Source organism: Gossypium hirsutum, chromosome D05, assembly GCF_007990345.1.
Source record: "Gossypium hirsutum isolate 1008001.06 chromosome D05, Gossypium_hirsutum_v2.1, whole genome shotgun sequence".
Classification (NCBI taxonomy): domain Eukaryota; kingdom Viridiplantae; phylum Streptophyta; class Magnoliopsida; order Malvales; family Malvaceae; genus Gossypium; species Gossypium hirsutum.
This window is the reverse complement of record NC_053441.1, coordinates 62,701,905-62,713,243: the sequence shown is the minus strand read 5'-3', so window position 1 is coordinate 62,713,243 and position 11,339 is coordinate 62,701,905. Positions and strand designations below refer to the sequence as shown.

Genomic DNA, 11,339 nt, shown 5'->3' with positions numbered 1-11,339 from the left:
TAAACCAGGCAGCCCAACAGAATCCTACACTTGATTCAAAGCCATTGCATTAGCAAACGACCATCAAGATGATCCTTCACCTTGATGCCATGAATCCCTTTCCAACCGTTGCGGCCCTCGTAATGATGAAGTCATGGCCACTAGATTTGAGATAATAGATCACGACCCTATGAAAACTCGTGGAAAAAAGCTGTCATCGGCACAGAAAAGGGACATGTCTTTGCGCTCGAGCGAAAGAATCGAGCAAAGAGTTCGCACCAAGGAAGGCAGTGGACTAAATCGAGTCCACAACTTATTATCCGCAACTGATCCTCATAACACCGGAAAATTGGTCAGTGGCCGACTGATGGTGTGACAAAAGTGCCAAGTGGGGGTGGCGGTCGGTCGGTCGCTATTAGAACCATGGGAAGCTCCAAGCTTCCTTTTTCAATCTCGCCGTTTGGGATCTCCTATCAAAAGTCCAAGCGATCAGTCCTCTTGGCCTAAACTAAGAGACGACCCTCCAGCTACTTGAGGTGAATCTAACTAGGCTCCTCCAAGACTTTGACTAACAGTACGGGAGATGATGTTAATTCAAGAGGGAAAAAAAAGAGGCTAAACCATAGAAGAGAATCTTAAAAGAGTAGGGCGAGCCACGCCCTTCAAGGTGGTACCGGCGGCGGTTGTCTACGAAGGAGCAAGAAAACAGCGGTGAACAAGCTATTTCTTGGATGCAGGAGGGCATCAGAAGAGAGCTAGACAAGGAGGTAACACTGGAGCAAATCCATCAGAGAGTTTAAAAAACATCTCCATGAAAGGTTCTTGAGTTTGGGGCTGACTTGTTGACTGCAAATGGGGGAATTCATATTTGGCCTTTGTTTTCTCTGGGTGTAATTTTAAGCGGTAAAAGTAATAATAAATGATTTGCGCATCCGGGGAATCGAACCCCGGTCAGTACCGTGGGAGGGTACTATGATACCACTACACTAGATGCGCTTGGATGCTAGTGAGCTTTCTGTTTCATTAATAATATTAACATATCAATATCAAAACTTAATAGTAGAAGAGTAATAGCACTAAGAACACGTTTAGTGGCCAATTGAGTCTTAATTCGATTGGCATGGATATTGTTAACAGCGTAGAAGGATATGGATTCGAGTAGACTCAAGCACATTATCATCCTATTTATGGATTGGGGATGAACTATATAATGAGATTGTTAAAAAAAAAACTCGTTAAGTGAGAATGAAATAGAGAAAAAATAGTTTGGATAGAATGATATAAAGAATAGAGAAAGAATTGTATGAAACTGTAATTTCACGTCATCGCTATCCCTTGCCAATAAGAGCATGACAAAAACAGGTGACGGAAGATATGATTTCTTTATTTTTTTTGTATTTTATATGTTCAATTACTTTTAGTTTTATTTGTTTAAGTAATTATTTTATTAATTAAAAATAATGAATTTCTTTTCATTTGGGCTTTAATTTTTTTTCTTATTTAATATTAATTTATTATGCTCAACTCAATACCTATTTTTTAAACATAAATTTTCTCTAATACTGACAATATTTTTGTAGCATAACAAGAAAAAAAACGCTATTAGTGTTCTGTGTAATTTGTATAAAATTTAATAAATTTAGGTACCAAATTGAACCTAAGAAAAAGCTTAGGTACCAAATTAGGAAAACATGCCAATTTCAGGTATCAAATTGGGCCCAAAAAAGTATAGGTACCAAATTAAAAAAAAGTGTCAAGTTTAAATATCAAATTGAGGTTACTTTTCCATAAAAACTAATATTTTCTAGTGTTTGGATGAATTTGTATAAAATATTTTCTGTTATTTGGAAAATTTACTAAAGATATTTCATAAAAGCTACTATCATGAAACAAACATACATTTGAGATTTTATTATCTTTTTCTTGTTTAATTGAGTTTATTCCATAAAGCTTATTTATATTTTAATTAATCATATTTTATTTTTAATTAATCTTAATTTATTTAATTAAGCTTAATTGTTAATTTCGTACATTAGGGAATATAAATTTATAGGTATAAATTTATGTTTAATAGGACTAAATGCTTGTATGAAATATTCTGTATATGTATGGTGAGTATGAATGATTGGTGTGATTTGTGGTTGTTTAACGGAGAGTAACCTCGGTGGCTAATGTGTCGCTCGAAATTCGGGTCAGACTATCCTGGTCGGATTTGGGGTGTCACAAATTATACAAGCAATATATTCAAATTCAATTACTATGTGACTTTTTAAATGTACCTTAATATTAAAAACACTAATATTTTGCTTATTGGTCATAGGTATTACCCACATTGTGAGTTTGAGTTATAATTTGCCGCGCTCTTACTAAAAAAAGAGGTGTACCAAAAATATACATTAAACTAGTATGGTTATTACCCAAGTTTCTCGTTTTTATATTTGGAGTTTAATTTCTATACTTTTATTTTTAGGGATTTAATCCCTCTACTTTTCAAAATTAAAAATTTAAGTTTATTTGTTAACACTGTTAAAATTTTCTATTAAATTTGTTGGTGTGATATTTGAATTTTTTTTTAAAACCTCACTTGATGTACATGTAACAAAAAAATGACATTGTAATGGACTTGAATTTAATTGAAAATTTTAACAATGTTAACAATTTTTAAAAGTTCACATCACCACTTTAAGGAGAGTAAAATATTTAGACTAACTAATGACATTAGAAAAATTGAGGTACCGAATTATGTTTAAATTAAAGTATAGAGATTAAATTTCAAATATGAGCAAAAAATAGGGATTAAATCTAGAATTTATCCATTCTTATATAACCTAAAAAAAGTAAAGGGATTGGAATTGATAATTTGGCCATTAGCTTCTCATATATATATATATATATTAAAACAATTGATATTGGACAGGTGTCATGTAAAAAAGTAAAGGGATTAGAATTTATATTTGGCCACAATTGCTAAACTACACTACAAGTCACTCAACTATGGGCCATTTCTTTTTTTGGTGATTCAATTATGTATTTTTTTAAATTGGTCACTCAACTATGAATTTGTTTCTTTTTTGGAGACCCAATTATGACATTTGGCCAATGTGCAATACAAACAACCTATTTATAGGCTTTTTCAAGTGGTCATCTAGCTGAAATCTAATAAGCATTTATCTTCAAATTATCAAGAACAATCTAATAAAAAAATTTAAATAAACCAGGACTTCTCATGTTAAATTATCAAGAACAAAACAAGACAAATATTAGATGCGAAACATATCTGAATCCATTAATTGGAGATTGCTCAGAAGGTTTTGATCTTCCAAGAAAATAGTTTTTCTCTTTGTATATATATCTCTCTGGTGGGGATGGAAAAGAAATACGTTATATATATCTATTTCTTGGGGACCACTACCTCTTTTCAAATAACTAATTACTAAATTAATATTGAGTATTTACAATTTAGCCCCTCATCAAATTATAAATACAACTTGTGGTATCCACACATTATTTCCGTGATACTTTAATACCTATGTCACTTATAACATAATTGATCACTTAATTTTTGATCACATTTTATAATAGCATTATACATTATAACATAATACGCTTATGATCAAGAAAATATTAAAAAAAATTACTATTGACAATTTTTTAGAGTATGTATCTAGTATATTCTAATATACTAATTATACAAAATGCATATAACAAAACTATAAGAGATGTTTGGAAAGGTTCAAGCATTAATCAATTTATTTGCTCCAGCAAACAAAATCTTGTTTCGTGTATGAAATACTTACGCATATTGGGTTTTGCTATTTAGAGCTTTCTTTATTTGTCGATTTAATGAATGATTATATTAAAATAATAATTATTTTTTAGATATCCGATGATTAAATTAATTATATTATTTCATAATATAAAAATTGATGATGTTCATGCATTATAAAACAATACATATCACAATAAATGGTTACGACGACAAGTCTTATTATGGTGAATGACGGATTCAACATGAGTCATGACCCTGTGCTCCATAAGTTTCATCACCAATCCTCAGTGTATCCAATTAATTGCGAAAGTTGAGAAAATAGAGAAAGCTTGAAATGGTCGAGAAGATGTAACATGATGATTACCTCCTTTCACCGTTAAGAATTTTAGTAAGTCTCCAAACTCATACTTCAACCCTCCTTCCTGTTAAATATTTATCATTAATTTTATTAAATTAAGAAAGAAAGTTTATAAATATAAATACTGTTCTTTTGAGTCGGCTTATTCAATAAGAAAAAACTCATTTCAATGTTCAATTTATATGAAATGCTGCAAAATTATTTTCTTCTAATATTTTTACTTTTTTATGATTACTTTTAAACTACCAAATCTTAGCCCAGGCGTACCTATTGGCTCAACTAAATATTTAAAAAATATAAAATATGTATAAATTAAAAATTTCATATTTAAATAAAAATTTAGGACAAGTTGTCTAAAATTTTTGAAAAATATTGTCCACGGCCTAGCACGTATTGGTCAAGCCTATTGAACTAGGTACGTAGCGCGAGCTTGCCTTGAAAGTGCTAATAAAGCCAATCGAGTCAACACTTAAAATTTCTTATTCAAGTTTAGACACAAATTGGGTAATCATATCGGAGGGATGGTTTGATACTTAAATATATCTAATCATAATATAAAAAAAGAAGAAGCTAATATATACAATTAAATGAGTAAACATAAAACCTTGGTTCTAAAACTCCATGTCTCCTCTTTTGTTAACTTGATCTTTAACTCCTCAGCCAACTTTTCCAAATGTTGTAGGGTTCCCTCTGTCGGTATTAAACCATCTTGATCTCCACTATAACATTGTAATCATATTGATAAAATAAAACAAAATAAAATCAGTCAAATGGCATGAGAATTTCTTTTCAAAATCGTTCACTTTGATTCTTCATCCTTAATTAACTTAATTCAAGAAAGTATTGGAAAACCTGCACATTCGATACCAAATTGTGTTACTAACTGCCTGCACATTCGAAATATCAAAAGGTATCATTCTTAAAACCTGACTATCGATACCTTTGCTCCAGACAGCAAAACTACAACATAACAAGGCATTGGATTCACTCTAACTAATAACTATTCAACATGCATCAATTACCTCATCAAACCATCGTCAAAACGACCAAAATGACAATTCAAAACATCGAAAATATATTCGAGCAAGAATCAACCTGACAGGGTCCAAGTCCTTAAATCCTAAGAGCAATATGATCTGGCAGCTAGACTGCATTTCAGTAAATGTGTCAGACTGAAACTATATGGTGTGTAGGGTTGGACGGGTATTAAACGCCCTTAACGGTGTGTTGGGATGGTCGAAGATGGTGTGTGGCGGATGGGGGTAGGAATAACTGCATATGTTTCTGATCTGTTCTGTATCTGAATTGGAACTGTTCTGTTATATAGCTGTTATGTTAATCCTGCACGAAATATTATCTGATTCTGATTGGAACTTGAGATTTGAGAACCTTTAATTAAATTGTGTTTCTAATTGAATCTATATTGATTACATACTGAGTTCTCTACTCACTGTGTGGTTGACTGAATTTCAGGTAACTCACAGACTTGCTCCGGTCAGGGTAGGGGAACCTCGGTCGACCTACGTTATTATCGTGTTATTTAGTTGTCATGTAGTTCCGGTATTTCTTAGTGCAACGACTTTTGTAAGATTGTTGAACCGTCTGTTAGATTTAATGGTTCTTATGACTCGGCATTGGGTTTATCTATACTTATGGAAGTTGGTTTTCTTGATAACGTTAATGTAACTCTTCAGATTTGGTCCAGATGCCTAGACCGGGTTTAGGTTGTTACATTTAGTGGTATCAGAGTCAGGTTAGTCAACACTCGGGCTGTGCTTTCGGCTCATAATGTGTGATAAAAGGTAGTTAAATGAAAATACGATATCTAAGTTACTCTAGAACTGATTTTCTAGTACATGACCGAACCTACGGCGCTGAACCTGTAAGTATCTCTGTGTTATTATGATGATTAACGGAAACACTGTAGTGATTATACAAAATGCATACAGCAAAACTGTAAGAGGTGTTTGGAAATGTTCAAGCATTAATCAATTCTTTTGCTCCAGCAAAAAATCTTGTTTCAAAAGGATTAATAAAAATGCTTACGCATATTGGGTTTTGCTATTTAGAGCTATCTTTATTTGTTGATTTCATGTATGAAATTTGAAAAAAAAATTGTTGAATGATTTTATTAAAATAATAACTATTTTTTTTATATAAGATGGTTTAACTAATTATATTATTTCATAATATAAAAATTTATGAAGTTCATGCATCATAAAATAATACATATCACAATAAATGGTTACAACGACAAGTCTTATTATGGTGAATGACGGATTCAACATGAGTCATGACCGTGTGCTCCATAAGTTTCATCACCAATCCTCAGTGCATCCAATTAATTGCAAAAGTTGAGAAAATAGAGAAAGCTTGGAATGGTCGAGAAGATGTAACATGATGATTACCTCCTTTCACCGTTAAGAATTTTAGTAAGTCTCCAAACTCATACTTCAACCCTCCTTCCTGTTAAATATTTATCATTAATTTTATTAAATTAAGAAAGAAAATTTATAAATATAAATACTGTTATTTTGAGTCGGCTTATTCAATAAGAAAAAAACTCATTTCAATGTTCAATATATATGAAATGCTGCAAAATTATTTTCTTCTAATATTTTTACTTTTTTATGATTACTTTTAAACTACCAAATCTTAGCCCAGGCGTACCTATTGGCTCAACTAAATATTTAAAAAATATAAAATATGTATAAATTAAAAATTTCATATTTAAATAAAAATTCAGGACAAGTTGTTTAAATTTTTTGAAAAATATTGTCCACGGCCTAGCACGTATTGGTCAAGCCTATTGAACTAGGTACGTAGCGCGAGCTTGCCTTGAAAGTGCTAATAAAGCCAACCGAGTCAACACTTAAAATATCTTATTCAAGTTTAGACCCAAATTGGGTAATCATATCAGAGGGATAGTTTGATACTTAAATATATCTAATCATAATATAAAAAGAAGAAGTTAATATATATAATTAAATGAGTAAACATAAAACCTTGGTTCTTAAACTCCATGTTTCCTCTTTTGTTAACTTGATGTTTAACTCCTCAGCTAACTTTTCCAAATGTTGTAGGGTTCCCTCGGTCGGTATTATACCATCTTGATCTCCACTATAACATTGTAATCATATTGATAAAATAAAACAAAATAAAATCAGTCAAATGGCATGAGAATTTCTTTTCAAAATCGTTCACTTTGATTCTTCATCCTTAATTAACTTAATTCAAGAAAGTATTGGAAAAAAAGCATGGCATGCAAATACAATACCAACCTGAATATTGTAATGGGAACAGATTGTTGAAGAAGGTTTTTAAGCGCAGGAAGCATGTCAAGGTCCTTATCAGCTTCGTTGTATTTAAAATTAGCTCTGAATAAATAAGAGTCACATATAATGAAAATTTTAAGGTTAACAAATTTTACACATTGTTCACCTCAATAAAACAAGTAACTTATTTATTTTTCTTAAGAAAGAGGTGACAATAAGGAGATAGAAAAATTTACCGCGAGTCTTAAATCTTGAATTTAAAATAATTTCTAAAAGTAATTATAAGAACATATCGGGGGGGGAAGTTCATTTAGTTTCAAATTTTAGGGGAAAACTTACGTGAAACAACCCTGCCATCTATATGACAAGTTGGTTCGGTTCCCGTGGAAAGTTTTTTGAACTTCTGGGATATTAAAGTAAAATTGCACCCTTAATGGAACGCACATGTCTACTTCTGTGCCAACTATAGGAACCTGGACCAAAATATAAAGTTTTACGCTTTTGATATAACCCATAAAAGAAAAGTAACACAAAATTAATTTTACTCAATTGATTAGTTAATTCGATTCTATAGGAACTTATGTTAGTTGTAGCATCAAATTGAAGTAAAGTAAGAGGAATGTAAAGAAAAAAATGAAAACCTGTTTTGCTAAGTTCAAATTTAGCTCATTTTCAGTGCAAGGAGGGCGAAAGACATCAAATAGCTTCTGCGGGGAGTAATTATGAGCATCGGTCTTGAAAGCAGCCAAATCGGCCTCGAACACAAGGTTTTCGCATTTTGCGCTCCAAGTGGTTTTGATGCTAGAAAAGTAATTATTTTCATCAATGGCATTGCATTCTTTCTTGATTTCGTTATACAACGAGCTGTTTATCATCTCTCTAGAGAAAAAGAAATCAATTTTTGCAATTTCGTCTAGCTTTTTACGAAGCATTGGGTTTCCCAACTGTTCAAAATAGTTACAATTAAAAAAATAAAATAAAGTTCACAACAAAATCTTTAAATTAACATTGAATTGAACCTAAGCATGTTTACTGGAGAGTTGAGCTGCAACACATGTTATTTTTGTTCTATCTGGGCCCAATAAAGTTCCTAAAAGTATTTCAGGATAATTTTAAATTTTTTATGTTAGTGTCGATACTTAATTTAAATGAAAATTTATTTGTTTATGATGTCAGTAATGAACAATAATCCAAGCCATAATGATTTGATCCTAAACGTAGAAGTCGGTATCCTAATCCAATATAATAAATCCAAGCATTCTCGAATTAGGCAAGTTAATCAACCATGAACATTTCGAACTAATCCTTCTATGCAAATATGTATTAAAGTGGAAATTAAATTTGATTAATTAGATACTGTTTTACTTACAACCAATCCTTTGAGATTAAATTTGGACTTCTCGAATTGCTTGTTGTCATCGAGCAAAGCAATAGCAAGATTTGGTGCGAAGTGTCCTAAAAATAAAAACCCACAAATTTAGTTGAAGTAATAAACATGTTATATTGTTTGTATTGTTGCATAGAGACTTATTCGTAACATGTATTAAGTCGAGATAATTTGATTGTTATATTTGTATTCAATAATTAATTCGACATGTTCAATTCAAGAAGTATGTTAAAAAAATAATTTATGAATTCATGTATATTTTTTTTGAATTATTTTAAAAAAACAAATGTTAATTTAATAAGAAATTTGATTAATTATTCGAGTTTGAATCTAAAAAAATAATGTTGCATGCTTGATAGAATATTGATTAGAGAAAAAAGCTACATGTTAGAGATCACATTATATTTTGTTTCGCTAGTCATTAAGTATATTTTGGTGTATTAAAAATATGTTGATGTACAACCAAATGAGAGAAAGAAAAACAAAAGAAATTGTTCACCTGCAAAACTTGATCCAGCTATATACAAATCTTTGGACTTGAAGACTGGATATTTTTCATACCATTTTTGCATGAATGTAAGTAATATTTTATCTGTACGAAACATATAATTGAAAAATATCAATATATATAATACCCAAACCATTTTATTTAATAACGAAGAATATACATTCTCATCTTACTAGTGCTGCCATCTCCGTTATTATAATCACTACTTGAGTTCGAATATGACCATCCAGATCCAATAGGGGAGTCGATGAACAATAGATTTGACACTGACACATATATTAGACAGAATTTTATATAGATGTGGAAATAGAAAAATGTACATATATATAAGAAAGACAATGCAATTCATTTAAACATGATGAGAACTAGACGTATTGTAATATTTTATTGTTCTAACACATTTAATATTTTCTGATAAATTTATATGGATATGAAAGAAATAACTATGAAACATGATATACTTACACACACAAAAAAAAATATGAATAAAAAATAATCATAGGAAATTAGACAACCTTTGTTCCAAGAAAAGGAATTTGTTTGGAGACTATGAGCATCTTTCGTAACAATGAAAGGACCAACACTTCCAAAGGCATCTCCAACTGAAGAACACCCAGGTCCTGAATAGTATTACACAAAAGATTTTATTGTATGTGAGTAATCAAACAAACTTGTCGGCCAGGCTTAAGTAAAGCTAGAAAAATAGAGTAATGGTTTGATCTAATGTAATGACTAGTGTAATTCGACAAGTATTTAGTATATGTTTAAAGGTATGGCCTTTCAGATGAGTTAAAAAATCATAGTCAGATCAAGGCTATAAATTTAGTGTTAGGGATGGACATAAACCTAAAACCTTTGCATGGAAACGGGCTAAATTGAATCATTACTTTCTAACGAGGGCAAAAAGTGATGATGTTTCCATTCGAAGGGGCTAAAGGGGATTAAATTTAATCATAAATTTTTTGGAGAGGCTAAAAAAGAAATTTTTAACATTGAACCGATGGGGCCGAAGCCCTACCTTCGCCTTGGCTTTAAATTGCTCATGGTGAACTTTTTCTAACTCATTCATATAGGATACCTACTAGGAAATCCACATAACATCAGAAACTACAATAAAAGGAATTTAAAGAACTTAACCTCCAGTTAACCAAATTGTGAGGGGTTGAGTCAAGGGATCTTTCTCAGCTTCAACAAAATAGTAAAAAAGACTTCGACCATCAACATTTTCATCCACTTCAATATATCCAGCAAATTGCCTGAAATTAACATCTGGTTGTCCTGGCAATTTGCTTATCAAATCATTCATTGGGAAGGCATTGGAATCAACTCCAAGTAGAAGGAAAAGAAAAAGAATAAATATTACCCCTCGAAATTCCATTCGAAATGCTTCTAATATCAAAGAAATAAGGGTAACTAATGCTTATTGAATTCTTTACTTTCTAATGCTTAAAATCAATGGAGAGAGCTACCTTATATAGAGTGTTTGTCTTTTTTAAACTAAATATATTGTTTTAATAGCTGACATTTTGAAACCGTGAAACATAGGTTTCAAGTTGTCATTGTTTTTAGGCACTATTTTGTTTTGTTAGTTTTGTCGATAATTTTTTTACGATGAATAACCTTTATGAATTACAAGTTTACTTGATTTGAATATATTATAGGACATAACACCAACATATTCATCAATTATGAAAAACTTGTTTTAAAAAAAATTGTAAATTCGTTCGCAGACATGATTCCGGGTAACTAAAGTCTTCGTATTTTTTTAAACTTCATATTTCAAATATGTTTTCAAATTTGAATTTAATCGGGTAAGATTTTTTTAGTAATGACAATGCATGTGTAAATTAATAGAAAATGGTAGTATTATCCATGCAAGGATTGGGTTAAGAGAGTTTCATGTTGGACCTACTGTGCTTTCCCTTAAAAGAAGATCAGGTTAGAGTTAACCCCAAATTGTTTCAAAACAATACAATTATAATATATTTTACGTAGAAAAACTCCTCAAAAGAGGATAGAAAACCATGGACAAAAAGAGATTTCACTATAATGAAGGAGAGTAT

The 11,339-nt window shown here is 30.9% G+C and overlaps 1 protein-coding gene and 1 non-coding gene across 2 annotated transcripts; both read right to left on the bottom strand.

Moving 5' to 3' along the window:
- Positions 1 to 641: 641 nt before the first annotated feature.
- On the bottom strand, positions 642 to 10,654 carry LOC107930332 (serine carboxypeptidase-like 44). Its single transcript, XM_041092809.1, has 10 exons — positions 10,414 to 10,654; positions 9,792 to 9,896; positions 9,450 to 9,542; positions 9,268 to 9,360; positions 8,751 to 8,836; positions 8,077 to 8,325; positions 7,721 to 7,854; positions 7,388 to 7,483; positions 7,112 to 7,226; positions 642 to 734 (listed from the first exon to the last, which is right to left on the bottom strand). Exons 1-10 carry the CDS (start codon positions 10,652 to 10,654, stop codon positions 642 to 644), a joined length of 1,305 nt encoding a protein of 434 aa, XP_040948743.1.
- On the bottom strand, positions 905 to 975 carry TRNAG-CCC (transfer RNA glycine (anticodon CCC)). Its single transcript has one exon. It is a non-coding gene; the product is annotated as a tRNA-Gly (tRNA).
- Positions 10,655 to 11,339: the final 685 nt, after the last annotated feature.